Here is an 11,286-nt window from a genome sequence, read left to right on the forward strand (position 1 = left end):
CGTTCTTCCAGAGGCTCCACCGTTGACTCTTGCTGTTTGTTTCCCCCCCGGCTCAGATATTTTCGTAAAGCGGCCTACTTCGGACTGGCCTGTTTCGCCAACATGCCCGTGGAAAGCGAGCTGGAGAGAGGAGCCAGGATGAAGTCGGTGGGAATTCTGTCTCCTTCCTACACGCTGCTGTACCGTTACATGCACTTCCTGGAGAACCAAGTCAGGTAAGGCGTGTCTTTTGTCTGTAGAGGTTCAATTGTGGCACTTTTTGTGATAATGGAGGACATTTATAAAGAAAATTCAGCTTAAAATTGTATTTCTGAGTATTGCTTTACTCAGTTTGCTGTGAATCAGGAGCAGACGGAAAAAAAGGCTGAATTTCTGATGAACTCCTGCCGCTCTGCAGAAACTATGTGCTAGAAAAAATGCACTTTATTTATTTATTTTTGCCTAAAAACAGTCCAATTATAATTCAGAGACAACTAGGAACACTTTAAAATAGATCGAAATTAGATCTAACTGTTTTTTTGTTTGTTTTTCCATCTTTTTGCATATATATTTTTCAGCTGTCTGTGCTTCCGTGTTAAGAAAATGTTCTCATCTATTAAACATGATCGTCCTGCCCCAGTTGGATCCCTTTTTGTGGCTGCGAGAACCCGTTGACATGCAGTTTTTGTGCAGAGGCCCAAAAAAACAAAACAAGAAAAGAACAGGAAGAAACCCCCGACAGCATCTTTTCTCCTCTCTTCTCCGTCCCTCTTCGGTCTCCAAAGGGAGCTAAATGCCAGATTACATTCAGTTTACAGCCCAACTCGGCATTAGGATGTAAACACGCTCCTGCAGAGCTGTTGCACACGGGCTAAATCGATGAAGTGTCAGGAAAAAGACAAAACGATTACTCCTGTGATGCAACAGGCGCACATAATGCCGCTTAAGGACCCCAGAGGGTTCTGAATTCAATAATGAATGTCTTAAGCTCGCCAGAGGTCATTTCTGTTTCACCGAACACTAAAATAAAAACAATCACAAATGTATCCAGTTTATCAGAACATCAAACAAAAACTACAAATAAAAAATGACTTTAAATAGACAGAATTAGCACATTTAGGGCCAAAAATTATGTCAAATGCTGAAAAAATAAACCAAAATAAGAGATGAAACGAGTCCTTATATAAAAATGAAGAAAAAAACTACTATGAATATGTCTTTAGTGAAATACGATCTTTTTTATGTGGCATTTTTTCATCTGCCCCTGATTCAGAACAGTTTCAATAAACAAATATTTAGAAATGCAATTTTAAGCTGAATTTTCTTTAAATGTGTCCTTATTTATCATAGAAAAATCCACTTGAACGCCAAAAAACACAATTTTTATTGGAGTGGGGTTGGTCTTGAAATGAAAAAAACAAACAACAATGAACCTATTTTTAATTAGGTTAATAAAACAACTCTGTTACGGATGCTAACAATGAAAAAAAAAGGCTGAGACTGACTTCAAACATCTGAAATGCAAGGGGAGAAATGGAAATCCACATACTGACAGGAGAAGACGTCAAATGTCTGTAGAGGATTCTGTGGTTCTGATTAAACAAGCAGATTGCTTTTTTTTCTGTCTGTCCCCAAGGACTTGTTGTTTAATTATCCACCCATGCAGACGCTAGTTCCATTTGAATATTTAACAAATGGATGGAGTGAGTCGTTTCCATTCAAGCCGCGGCGCTCCGGCTCAGCATGCGGTGTGAGCGGCTCGGCCTTTTTGCAGGAGACCGACGATGAGCTGATGAAATATTTTTTTTTTTAAATCTGAATATCTTTGCACGGCAGGCATCAGCTGCAGTGTCCAGGCCAGTATTCTCCCCTGGAGGCCTTCTACGAGGACAAGAAGGCGGTCCTGCCCCCGACAGGAAACGGCCTTGTGACAGCCTGTCCAACCTGGAGCGTGACTGCTATAAACCGCTGCATGCACCCGGAAATGAAGGTCAGAGGGGCGCCAGAATCCCGCCCCCCTATCGATGGGTTTTCTCCCCAAAAGTTTTCAAACACGTTGGTTTCTGCAGATCACGCACCCGGCCGGCTGCATGTCCCAGTTCATCCAGTTCTTCGGGGAGCAGATAATGGTGCTGTGGAAGTTTGCGTTGCTGCGGAAACGCCTCCTCATCTTCTCCCCGCCGCCCGTAGGGGTGGTCTGCTACAGGGGTGAGCAGCTTCGGCTTTTGCAGCACGTTTTCTGACGAGCTGGTGCATGAGTGCAGGAAACTTTCAGCGTCTGCTTCCTCTAGTGTACTGCTGTTGCTGCCTGGCCAACGTTTCCATACCGGGAATCGGCGTTTCTGTGCCTGAACTGAGGCCTTTCTTCTACGTCAACATCGCTGACATCAGCGCGCTGGAAACTGAGATGTCCTACGTGGCCTGTGAGTGCAACTTTTCTCTGCAACAACGGCGAAACGAGGTTCAAATTTTAAGAGGGATACTAAGAGACAAAGTGGATTTCAAATCCAGATCAACCCAACTTCTCAGGGAGTAAAATTCAGAGGAAGTCTCAGCTCCAAAATGCTCAATAGCAGTGGTACCCAACCGTTTTCATGCCACGGACAGAACCAGCCTAAAGTGAGAGTCTGATTAGTCTCATTGTTATTTTTTTAAGCTTCCAGTTTCCTTTTGAGGGTAAAGTTAACCTTTTTTCCTATGCAACATATAAAATCTGCAGCTGCTTTAAATTTTATTTTATCAGTCGATTTAAAATGTCGTCTAGATTTCCCCTGAACCCATAACTGTCAAACTGGAAGCTTAAAAAAAATCACACGCCAACTTCAGCCTCGTCCGACTTTTACTGTGTGACTACGGAGCGATTTTTGTACCATTATTTAAAGCGCAACACTCACTGTTTTGAGCACAAAGCTTCAAATTATTAAACAGGAAAATGCACTGGAAGATCACAAATACACTATGCAAACAAAACAATTCTCATTTAAGAGAAATCCTCTCCTCTGTGCTCCTAACAGAGCATTACAGGTGGTTACAAATGTGCCACAAAAGCCAGCCAATCACAGACATGGACACCAAGGTTAGAGCTGATTGGTCAGAAATTCTTCCAGTCAGCTCGCAGACTGGATCATGTGTGCGCGATCAGAAGAATTCAAAAGAGTAGAGTTTGTTTGCGCGTATTTCTTAGTTTCAAGTGAAAAATAATTTAGTTTTAAGCACACGAAGTTTTTGAATGTTTCAGGCTCAAATCAGCGAGTGTTGCACTCAGAACAACGGCACAAAAATCCCTCCATGTGTGACAGGTTCACAACTACAACTTTATTAGCAGCATCCTCTGCATATTCTCCGTATATCTCATTCTCCATTCATGCTCCAATATTCTTTTATTTTGAAATGAAAAGGCTCTTCTTCTGTTTTCTCTCTGGCTCGTTTCTGCTAGAATTGTTCTGAACCTGAAAAGCACTTTGTGTTTGCCGCTGTATGAAAAAAGCATATTAATAAAGTTTGAATTTGAAAAGAAACTTTCCAAATACGTTTGTTAACTTTTGGTAGCGATTGGAACAGCCGCTTTAAGACAGGAACTTGTTTCTTTTCTACGTGGATGAGATGGGGGAGAGTCAAGGAGGTAAATAAATAAATTAAACTTTCTTCAGAATCAGATTAGAAATAAAATGGACAAAAATGTAAGTTGTGTTGTTTTTCCTCTGCAACTCTATAGACTAAAAAAAATAATTCCCTTTCCTGGTTGTGGTCACAGACAGAGGGTTGCATGTCAAAAAAGTTGACTGAGCGGTTATCAGGTCTGGTTTTTACAACTAAACATAGACTTGTGCTATACTTTCAGATAAAACCGTTCTTTAAAAACTTTTCCTTTTGTCTAGTTTGGTATGTGAAATAATGGATGAACTGTTCAAATATTGATCACCTTTAGCATGATGTGTGCAGTTGAAACCCTTAAAGTGTCATCTGTTCTTTCTCTATGCGTTAAGGCACAACAGAGAAGATTTTTGAGGATAAGAAGGATCTGTACGACGTCTACGTGGACAACCAGAACGTGAAGACGCACAGGAGCCACCTCCAGCCGCTGCTCAAGCTCAACGCCGCAGATAAGGAGAAGTACAGGAAGCTGGGGGAGCAGAGGTCAGCCCCCTCTGAGCATCATATGTGCTTTCATTCTGCATGGAGAGACCGTTTTCTCTGCTAAAGCTTTCTTTGCGTTTCCCATTGACCTAAACTGTTTATTTTTGTTCATCTGTCAATCAAAATCTGTCTCCCTCAGGCAGTTGCTGCTCTACTCCCAGGAGGTGGAGGAAGACTGCACGTCAAACGAGGAAGATCTCTTTATTCTGTAAGAGTTGCTTCAAAATCTGTGCGTGTGACAGAGATCATGCGTGTTCACGTGTGCTGTGTCGTCTCCTCCCCCCCTCCCACAGGTTCTTCATGGAGCTGAATAACCGCATCTTTCAGACGCTGTCGGAGGTGGCGGGCAGCGCCGACCCCACCCTCACGGTGGATCACGTGAGGGCCATGGGGCTGGACCCCCAGGGCGACCGCTCCTTCCTGGCTGACCTGCTGGAGGTGTACGGCATCGACGTCACGCTCGTTGTGGACAACCTCTGCTGCCCCTGAAGCCCCGCCTCCCCCTTTTGAGCCTTCACACAAACACCGAGGACACCGTCGCCACGGGGGAACTTCCTTTGTCGTCTCTTTCTACTATGTGGTCATCCCCTGGAGGCGAGGAGAACGTTCCGGGTTCGGCTTGGCAGCAGAGAAGCTCTGACGGCACCTGAGAGCCACTCATGACCAAAACTTTGACTTCTTCTGCCGGAAACTCGTTTGACTCTGGACGATGGGGTTCTGGGACTCGAACATCTTCACCGCGGGATGATGGATCGTTCCTCTTGTCACGAGTCACTGACACCTTCACAGTCCCACCGTTCCTCGTTCACTTTGAAAAGCTTTACAGGGAAGGTTTCCACAACAGGACGCGGTCGCTCGGAAACGCTGGGAACCTCACAGGCTTGGCAGTTTTTGGATTTTCCTCCTCTGGAGCTGTTGAACGAGCGTCTTTTCACTTTTTCTACCTTTCAAAAAGACAGCAATAGGAGTCCTGATGGGTGGACCGAGGTCAGCCTCACAGAATTGGGTTTTACACTTTTTCTTCCAAGAAAATTGTTTTCTTTTTAAAAAAAAACAGTAATTGATGAGAAGGAAAAGGCTGTTTGTAAATACCACCAGCTTTATGCACTTTCAGCACAAATGTTCACATTTTTTTCCTGTAACCCTGAAAATGCTCCTGATTATTTGAGTTCCAGTGTCACTAAAGTTGCTTCTGCACCACCTCTGCACACAGTTGTGCTTAACTTTAACGTTTTAAAAGCCATTTTTTGCTGGAGGACAGCCGGTCCTGTTCTTCCTGTCGCTAGCAGCAGATCAACAAACAACAAAAAAGAAACGTTCTGCTCCTCTGTGCTGATGAGGATCTTTCTGCTTTTCCCTCTCCTCTCTGTGTGTGGATGAGAGCGGGGCAGTAACCTCCTCTGAAGGGGTCGGTGCCAGCTGAGGGTTCCAACCCCCACTTCTTCCTCTGAGCGAGTCCGGCTTTAGAGATGGGGCCAACTGTGTCTGAATGCTGCCGGCAGAGAGCTTTCTCGGACGGCCATCAGCAATCATTTTGTTCCACGTTGGAACACGCCAAGCTCTTTTCGTCTGGATGGTTGTTTTTTTCCTCCCAAATATGAGCTAAAATATTAGACCGTGATCCATCGCTGCGTCTTTCATTCCAGGTTTTGTTAGAAGAAATGGCTTAGAACTGCTGACATTTCTATCTGCATGAGCGGTAGGACTTTTATGTCTTGATTTAAAAAAAAAAAAAAATAAGGGAAAGGGAGTAACTGCACTAAAAGGTTGGGAGGGGGAAAATCAAATAAAAAGCTTTATTTTAAAAGAAATGGGGCCTTAAAACTCATCGCGTTCAAGACTCTTGTTTCTGTGCGTCAACCCGACTGTTGTTCTCTGACGCTCCGGTATTCAAAGGCGGCGTTTGCCTCCACACTTCTTCCACTGTACAAATGCCTTCTCTGTCTGAATGTCCACAGACGGCAGCTGGTCGTTTGTGCGGCGTGCCGCTCTACTGAATGTCAAGACGACTGCTGCACATCATGGCGACGCATCCACGTGGTTTTCCCGCCGTTTTCCCTCTCGACTGTGCTGTAAATCGAGTGTCCACCGGGGAGACTTTTCGTGTACTGGTACCGCTTGAAGAGCTCCACAGCATGAGCAACTGTCAGCTTCACTGTACTGCCGTTGTAAACCAATAAAAACCCTGATGGTGTTTAAATCTTTTCCCCCCCTTTTTTTTCTCTTCCCTGGTAGTAAGTTTTATAAGGACATGTAGATGACAGCAACTCCACAATAGAGACAGACCGTAGCTCCATTACTGCTAACATTAAATTAACAATAATTTGAAGGGATTTTAACCAAACGCCTGAGAAATCAGCTGATGTAAAGTTAAATAAGCATTTAAACGTGTTTTTTTTGTGTGTGTCTCTGTGTTACAAGTGTTTGTGGAAACCTGTACGGTGGTGTAGTGGTTAGCACCCTTATCTCACATGAAGGAAACCCCAGTGGGTTGACACGTTTCTGTGTGGAGTTTGCATGTTTGCTGCATGCATCTGGATGGAATACCGTGCTAAAAATGGCCCTCCAAAAGTGACAAAGTTAGGCACTGTAATGGAGTTCAACACAAGATATGTCTTTAGGGAACATGGTGCACAGACAAAAACAGTTTCATGGTTTTTTATTAATGTTTTTTTACTTTGTGTTTTCCAATAGAACATTTATCTGTGAGAAAGAGGGGCTGCATGAAGGCAGGCAGATTTTGAAAAAAAGATGATGGGAGTGTTTGTTTTTTTTAAGTACACCCCCCCCCCCATGCAGTTTGCTGGTCCATCATCAGACCGCACAGAAACAGAAAACCCCATTCTCTCCTGAGGGACAGTTTGGTCACCAATTAACCTGTAAAGCATCTCTTTTGGACAGCAGGGAAGCTGGAGTAAACCTCCAAGGAGAACATGCAAATCCCTCACTTAAGGGTCTTGAACCAGGACTGTCTCACTGTTATGCGACAGTGCTTACCGCTACACCACTGTGCAGCCCCACATAAACCAATGGGATACAAAAATGTTAAAATATTTTTTTTTTTCAAAGGTTTCATACCAGAAAAAACATTAGATGGATAATCAGCTTTTTTTAAGAGTTTCAGTGGATTTATGTATATATTCAATAATAATTAAAAAATGGGTGAGTCTTGGCCAGTAAACCCCTCGCGCTCTGGTCCTGGTGGAGACGCTTCTTTACTTTCTGTAAACAGATCTTCTCCAAAAACCAGTCTGATTTGCTCCCAGTCAAGCCAAACATAAAAACAATGTGAGCAGCAGGACAGAAATTTAAAATCAGCTAAGCTGAACTCTTTTTCAGAGCGCTGTCGTTCAGATTTTGCATCCTCACCTTTCCTTGAATAAGCAGGAAAGTGACGTCTGTGCCTTTCTGTGTGCAGATCCCGGTTTAATCCTACAGATTTGCCGTCGACACCATCTGTCGGCTCAGGCCGGCCTCCTCCGGCACAGAGAGACATTCATGAAGCAGTTTTTTTCTTTTTATTTCCTTTTCTGCATCTATTCACTCCTCTTTTCCAGCCTTTTTCCTCTTCAAGGCTAAAGCTTCTCTTTATTTTCATAACAGGCTTAAAGTCTTCAGCTTTAAACCCGTCGTCGGTTACGCTGCTGGAAAAAAAAACTACTTTGAACTGAGTCAAGACGACATGAAAATCGTGTGTCGTTCTGTAAACTTAACATAATTACACGCCTGGAAAAAGCTGAATTTAACTAAAAATGTGAAAGAAAGTGTCTTACATATTGATGTAAAAACAATACAGTTTAAGTTGACATGCTTCACTCTTTTTTTCATCCAGACAGACGTAAAAGGTCCATTTTCAGGCAGTTCTGGTGTTGTTTCTCCTCTCCGCTCCGGCTGCTGTCGCTGCTCTTCGGAGGCTTTTCATCCTCGTCACTGTGGCTGTGAGAGGAGCTGCTCCCGGCGCTCCGCGCTGATGAAAAAACGCAGTTTCCTGGGCAACAGCCTGACCTCCACAGGCATGGCTTCGTACTCCTCGTTGTCGATGTTGAAGAAGCCAGAGACGCCCTGCAGGGGTTTACGCACAAACATTCACATCAAGGAGAAAGAGCTGAGAGAAGAAAGCATTTTTCTGAAATCTCCCACCTCTGGTAGTTTGAGCTGGCAGGCTCCGGCCTCCAGTTTGGTCGAATTTTGTGTGAAAGCTGTCGGATCCGCCTCTTTTTTGCTCCTTTACAATGACAAATCGATGCAAACAGAAACTTTTAAAAACACTTTAGTGGACGCTTTGAACGCAGCTGACTGATAAAAGAGGAAGTTCCTAACCCCACGCTGATGAACTCCCCCACGGTGAAGCTGTCGGGCTCTGCCCGGATCACCATGGAGTCATGGAGGCGCTGCAACGCAAAACAACCAATTTTAACGTGCGAGGGGCGATCTTAGCAGTGATTCAAAGTCACACCCACCCTCTCCACCGGGTTCTTGTTGTGCGTTTGAACGTACAGCTCCACCGTGGCCAGCTGTTGCTCCTCCCACTTCTCCGCCACCTCCACTTTAGGAGGCTCTGAGCAGATGAGCCGGCAGAACACAAATAAATACGACATTACTGTGTGATCTTCTGCAACACAATCACACAAGCTCACCTTTAACCGGGGGGTTCCAGTAGCTTTTTAGTCGGCGCACAATGCGGCGGAGCAGGTTGGGCCTGGGGGGTTTCTGAGGGGGCAGATCGGGGGGTCGGAGACTGGGAGCCAGGTATGAAATTGAAAGTTGTCGGACCAGGGGCCACTCCTGCGAAAAGGCAAAAAAGAAAAAAGCAGGTGTAAACGAAACGGCATCACACTGCAGTGACATAGAACGGTGTCTGTTTGTACTGTTTATGTTGTTTTTTTAAGTGTCACACAATCCTTTGTTTGTCCGCCTTGAACAAACTGAGCCGCTGGGCTCAGAGCAAGAACAGAAACATTTCTCTGATATTTGTTACGTTTAATGACCAAAATGTCAGAGACTGTTCATGAAATCATAATTGATTCATTTCCTTTTATTTTCAAACACCCAATAGTAAAATATCAGGATAAACAGACAAACAAAAAGGAGTGGGTAGAGGAGAAATCGTAATAATTCCCACCATATTCTTATATTTGATACATTTTTACATGTTAAACACTGAATAATTATTCACATAGACACAAAATAATTAAAGGAAAAGAAGCATCAAGGTACCAAAACAGCATCATTAATTCATGAATGTTTTTTTACATTTTCCCATTAAGCTTCTCGTTTTAGAATTTCCAAAATTCCAGTTTGTATTTTTATTTTTACTCTTTCCTCCGTGTTATTTCACAATTCTATTTGTTGGAAACACAGAATAAGGAATACTCCTTTCTTAGTGAAAAAAAAAGGTTTTATGTGAAGAAAATGTACCTTCAGAGTTTGAAACCAGTGCGCTGCGTTTGTCTTCAATGGTCCGAGGTACCAGTATCTGTTTGAAAGTGCATTAATCCATTTATTCGTATGCACGATCAATCGCGTAACCATGGTTACAGCCCAAACAACCATACTTGCTGATTGTGGCGGCCACGTCCCTGAAAGCCCCCCAACGCAGACCCATCAGAGCAAAGACGGGCTGATCTGTCTCTCCCTACAAAAAAAACACACACACGTCAGCACTGCAGCGTAAACTCACAGGGGTTTTTTGTAGGAAATATGAATGCTAAAAAGTAACTTATGCATTAAAATGTACATGTTTTTAACAGGAAAAAAAAATATTTTATTACTTTGATTTGCAGCACATCCAGAGGTACAGTTTCTCCTCTCAGAATCGACAGTGTGGCTGAAGTAATGTCCCTAAAAAGTATGTTTATCACATCAAATACAAGTTCATTTTAAACATTTTAAAAAGAGATTTTTGTTTTCAACTTACTTAACTTTGTTGTCGCTGAGGAGATGAAGACTCGGACTCAGGGAATTGTGAGAACCCAGAGGAATGTACCCAATCGGGACGTTACTAAAACTATCCTGCAGTCAGAAAACATATCTCAGTTTGCATCTTATAAATAAACCTAAAAACATTTATGTAATTACATTATTAGTTTTGCATACTTGATCCGGCCTTCTCAGCAAACCTGTGATGACCTCCTGCAAGGTGCCATCTCCTCCAGCCACGATCAGCATGTCTGTCTGCTCCAACAACTCCATCAGTTTTTTGGCCTGACCTTCATAATCTGTCTGTGGAGGACATGATATGACATTCAGCAAGGCATGATGGGATATTTGAGGATTTCTACCTACCAAAGCCATGTTTACAAAATTCCATCAAACCTTCACTATTTTTATCTCCACACCGGCCAGGTGTAAAATTGGAGCTGCATTCTTTTCGAATAATTTGTTGGCTTTCCTGGAGAAAATTATAACAAATAAATGCATAATTAGTAGGAGGGAAAGGAAGAAATCAGATTTGCATTTTTGACGTCTTCTTACCCGCTGCAAGCTGCAGGATTTAAAATTACAGTTGCTTTCTTTAGTTGCTCCTGTGGGGCAATCTGTTGCCGTCCAAATTCCTAGAATAGCAATAATTATTAGAGGCATACTCACATGAAATAATAATAATAAAAGGACAGTTAGTTCACATTTACCCTGGCCAACTGACAAGCTTCTCTGCGCAGGAGACTGTCGCTAGAAACACATAAAACACAGAATAAAGAAAGAGCTACACACGTGAACCCAGTTTGGATGACATTTTCAAAGATAAATAAAAACTCACCAATGTTTACCATACAACCAATACCCCCCATAGGACAGGACGCACACAGCTAAAGTGGACTTTTTCCAGTGATTCCGTATCGTCTTAAATACTTCTACAACCCGAGCCATGATTATTAATCCCCACAAAAAAACAGTCTACCTCTGTCACATACTCAAAATGCAAAGATTCTGACGATTTAAAGTGTTTTTGTGACAGCGGTCAAAACTCACACTGCGTGGAAGGAGTGGTGTAACAATACAATCGTTCCGTCTAAAACAAGGCGGAAATAATATCTACACATCTAAAGCGGTCGCTTTTTAAATAAAAAATATGAGCTTATTTTTGCATATTACCATTAACTATTAATTAAACAATACAAGTTCACAAAATATGAATATATGTAAGATGTTTTCCTTGATTTCATTTTTGAA

The 11,286-nt window shown here is 42.9% G+C and overlaps 2 protein-coding genes across 2 annotated transcripts in view; one reads left to right on the plus strand and one right to left on the minus strand.

Moving 5' to 3' along the window:
* LOC101160730 (protein LCHN) overlaps positions 1-6,320 on the plus strand; it is a 7,393-nt gene extending 1,073 nt beyond the window's left edge. Inside the window, exons 3-9 of the mRNA XM_023956080.1 lie at positions 57-215; positions 1,816-1,969; positions 2,049-2,187; positions 2,271-2,402; positions 3,966-4,116; positions 4,256-4,324; positions 4,410-6,320. Coding sequence (XP_023811848.1) covers positions 57-215; positions 1,816-1,969; positions 2,049-2,187; positions 2,271-2,402; positions 3,966-4,116; positions 4,256-4,324; positions 4,410-4,605 — 1,000 coding nt within the window. The 3' untranslated portion in view covers positions 4,606-6,320. The remainder of the gene's footprint in view (positions 1-56; positions 216-1,815; positions 1,970-2,048; positions 2,188-2,270; positions 2,403-3,965; positions 4,117-4,255; positions 4,325-4,409) is intronic.
* Positions 6,321-6,759: 439 nt separating this feature from the next.
* Positions 6,760-11,189, minus strand: agk (acylglycerol kinase). The gene is made up of 14 exons (XM_004069852.4): positions 10,874-11,189; positions 10,746-10,785; positions 10,591-10,670; positions 10,432-10,507; positions 10,213-10,338; positions 10,034-10,128; positions 9,888-9,957; positions 9,672-9,751; positions 9,535-9,592; positions 8,754-8,901; positions 8,577-8,674; positions 8,437-8,507; positions 8,257-8,341; positions 6,760-8,178 (listed from the first exon to the last, which is right to left on the minus strand). The coding sequence occupies exons 1-14, from the start codon at positions 10,981-10,983 to the stop codon at positions 8,044-8,046; spliced, it is 1,272 nt and encodes a 423-aa protein (XP_004069900.1). The 5' UTR covers positions 10,984-11,189; the 3' UTR covers positions 6,760-8,043.
* Positions 11,190-11,286: the final 97 nt, after the last annotated feature.

This window comes from Oryzias latipes, chromosome 6 (assembly GCF_002234675.1).
Source record: "Oryzias latipes chromosome 6, ASM223467v1".
NCBI lineage: Eukaryota > Metazoa > Chordata > Actinopteri > Beloniformes > Adrianichthyidae > Oryzias > Oryzias latipes.

Excerpts from the sequence above, each read along its gene's own strand:
- agk (XM_004069852.4), bottom strand. The coding sequence starts at position 10,983 with ATGGCTCGGGTTGTAGAAGTATTTAAGACGATACGGAATCACTGGAAA. Across the intron at positions 10,339-10,431 it reads TGGAGATAAAAATAGTGAAG|ACAGATTATGAAGGTCAGGC; the intron begins GTTTGATGGAAT and ends TGTCCTCCACAG. Across the intron at positions 9,752-9,887 it reads TGGATGTGCTGCAAATCAAA|GGAGAGACAGATCAGCCCGT; the intron begins GTAATAAAATAT and ends TTTTTTTTGTAG.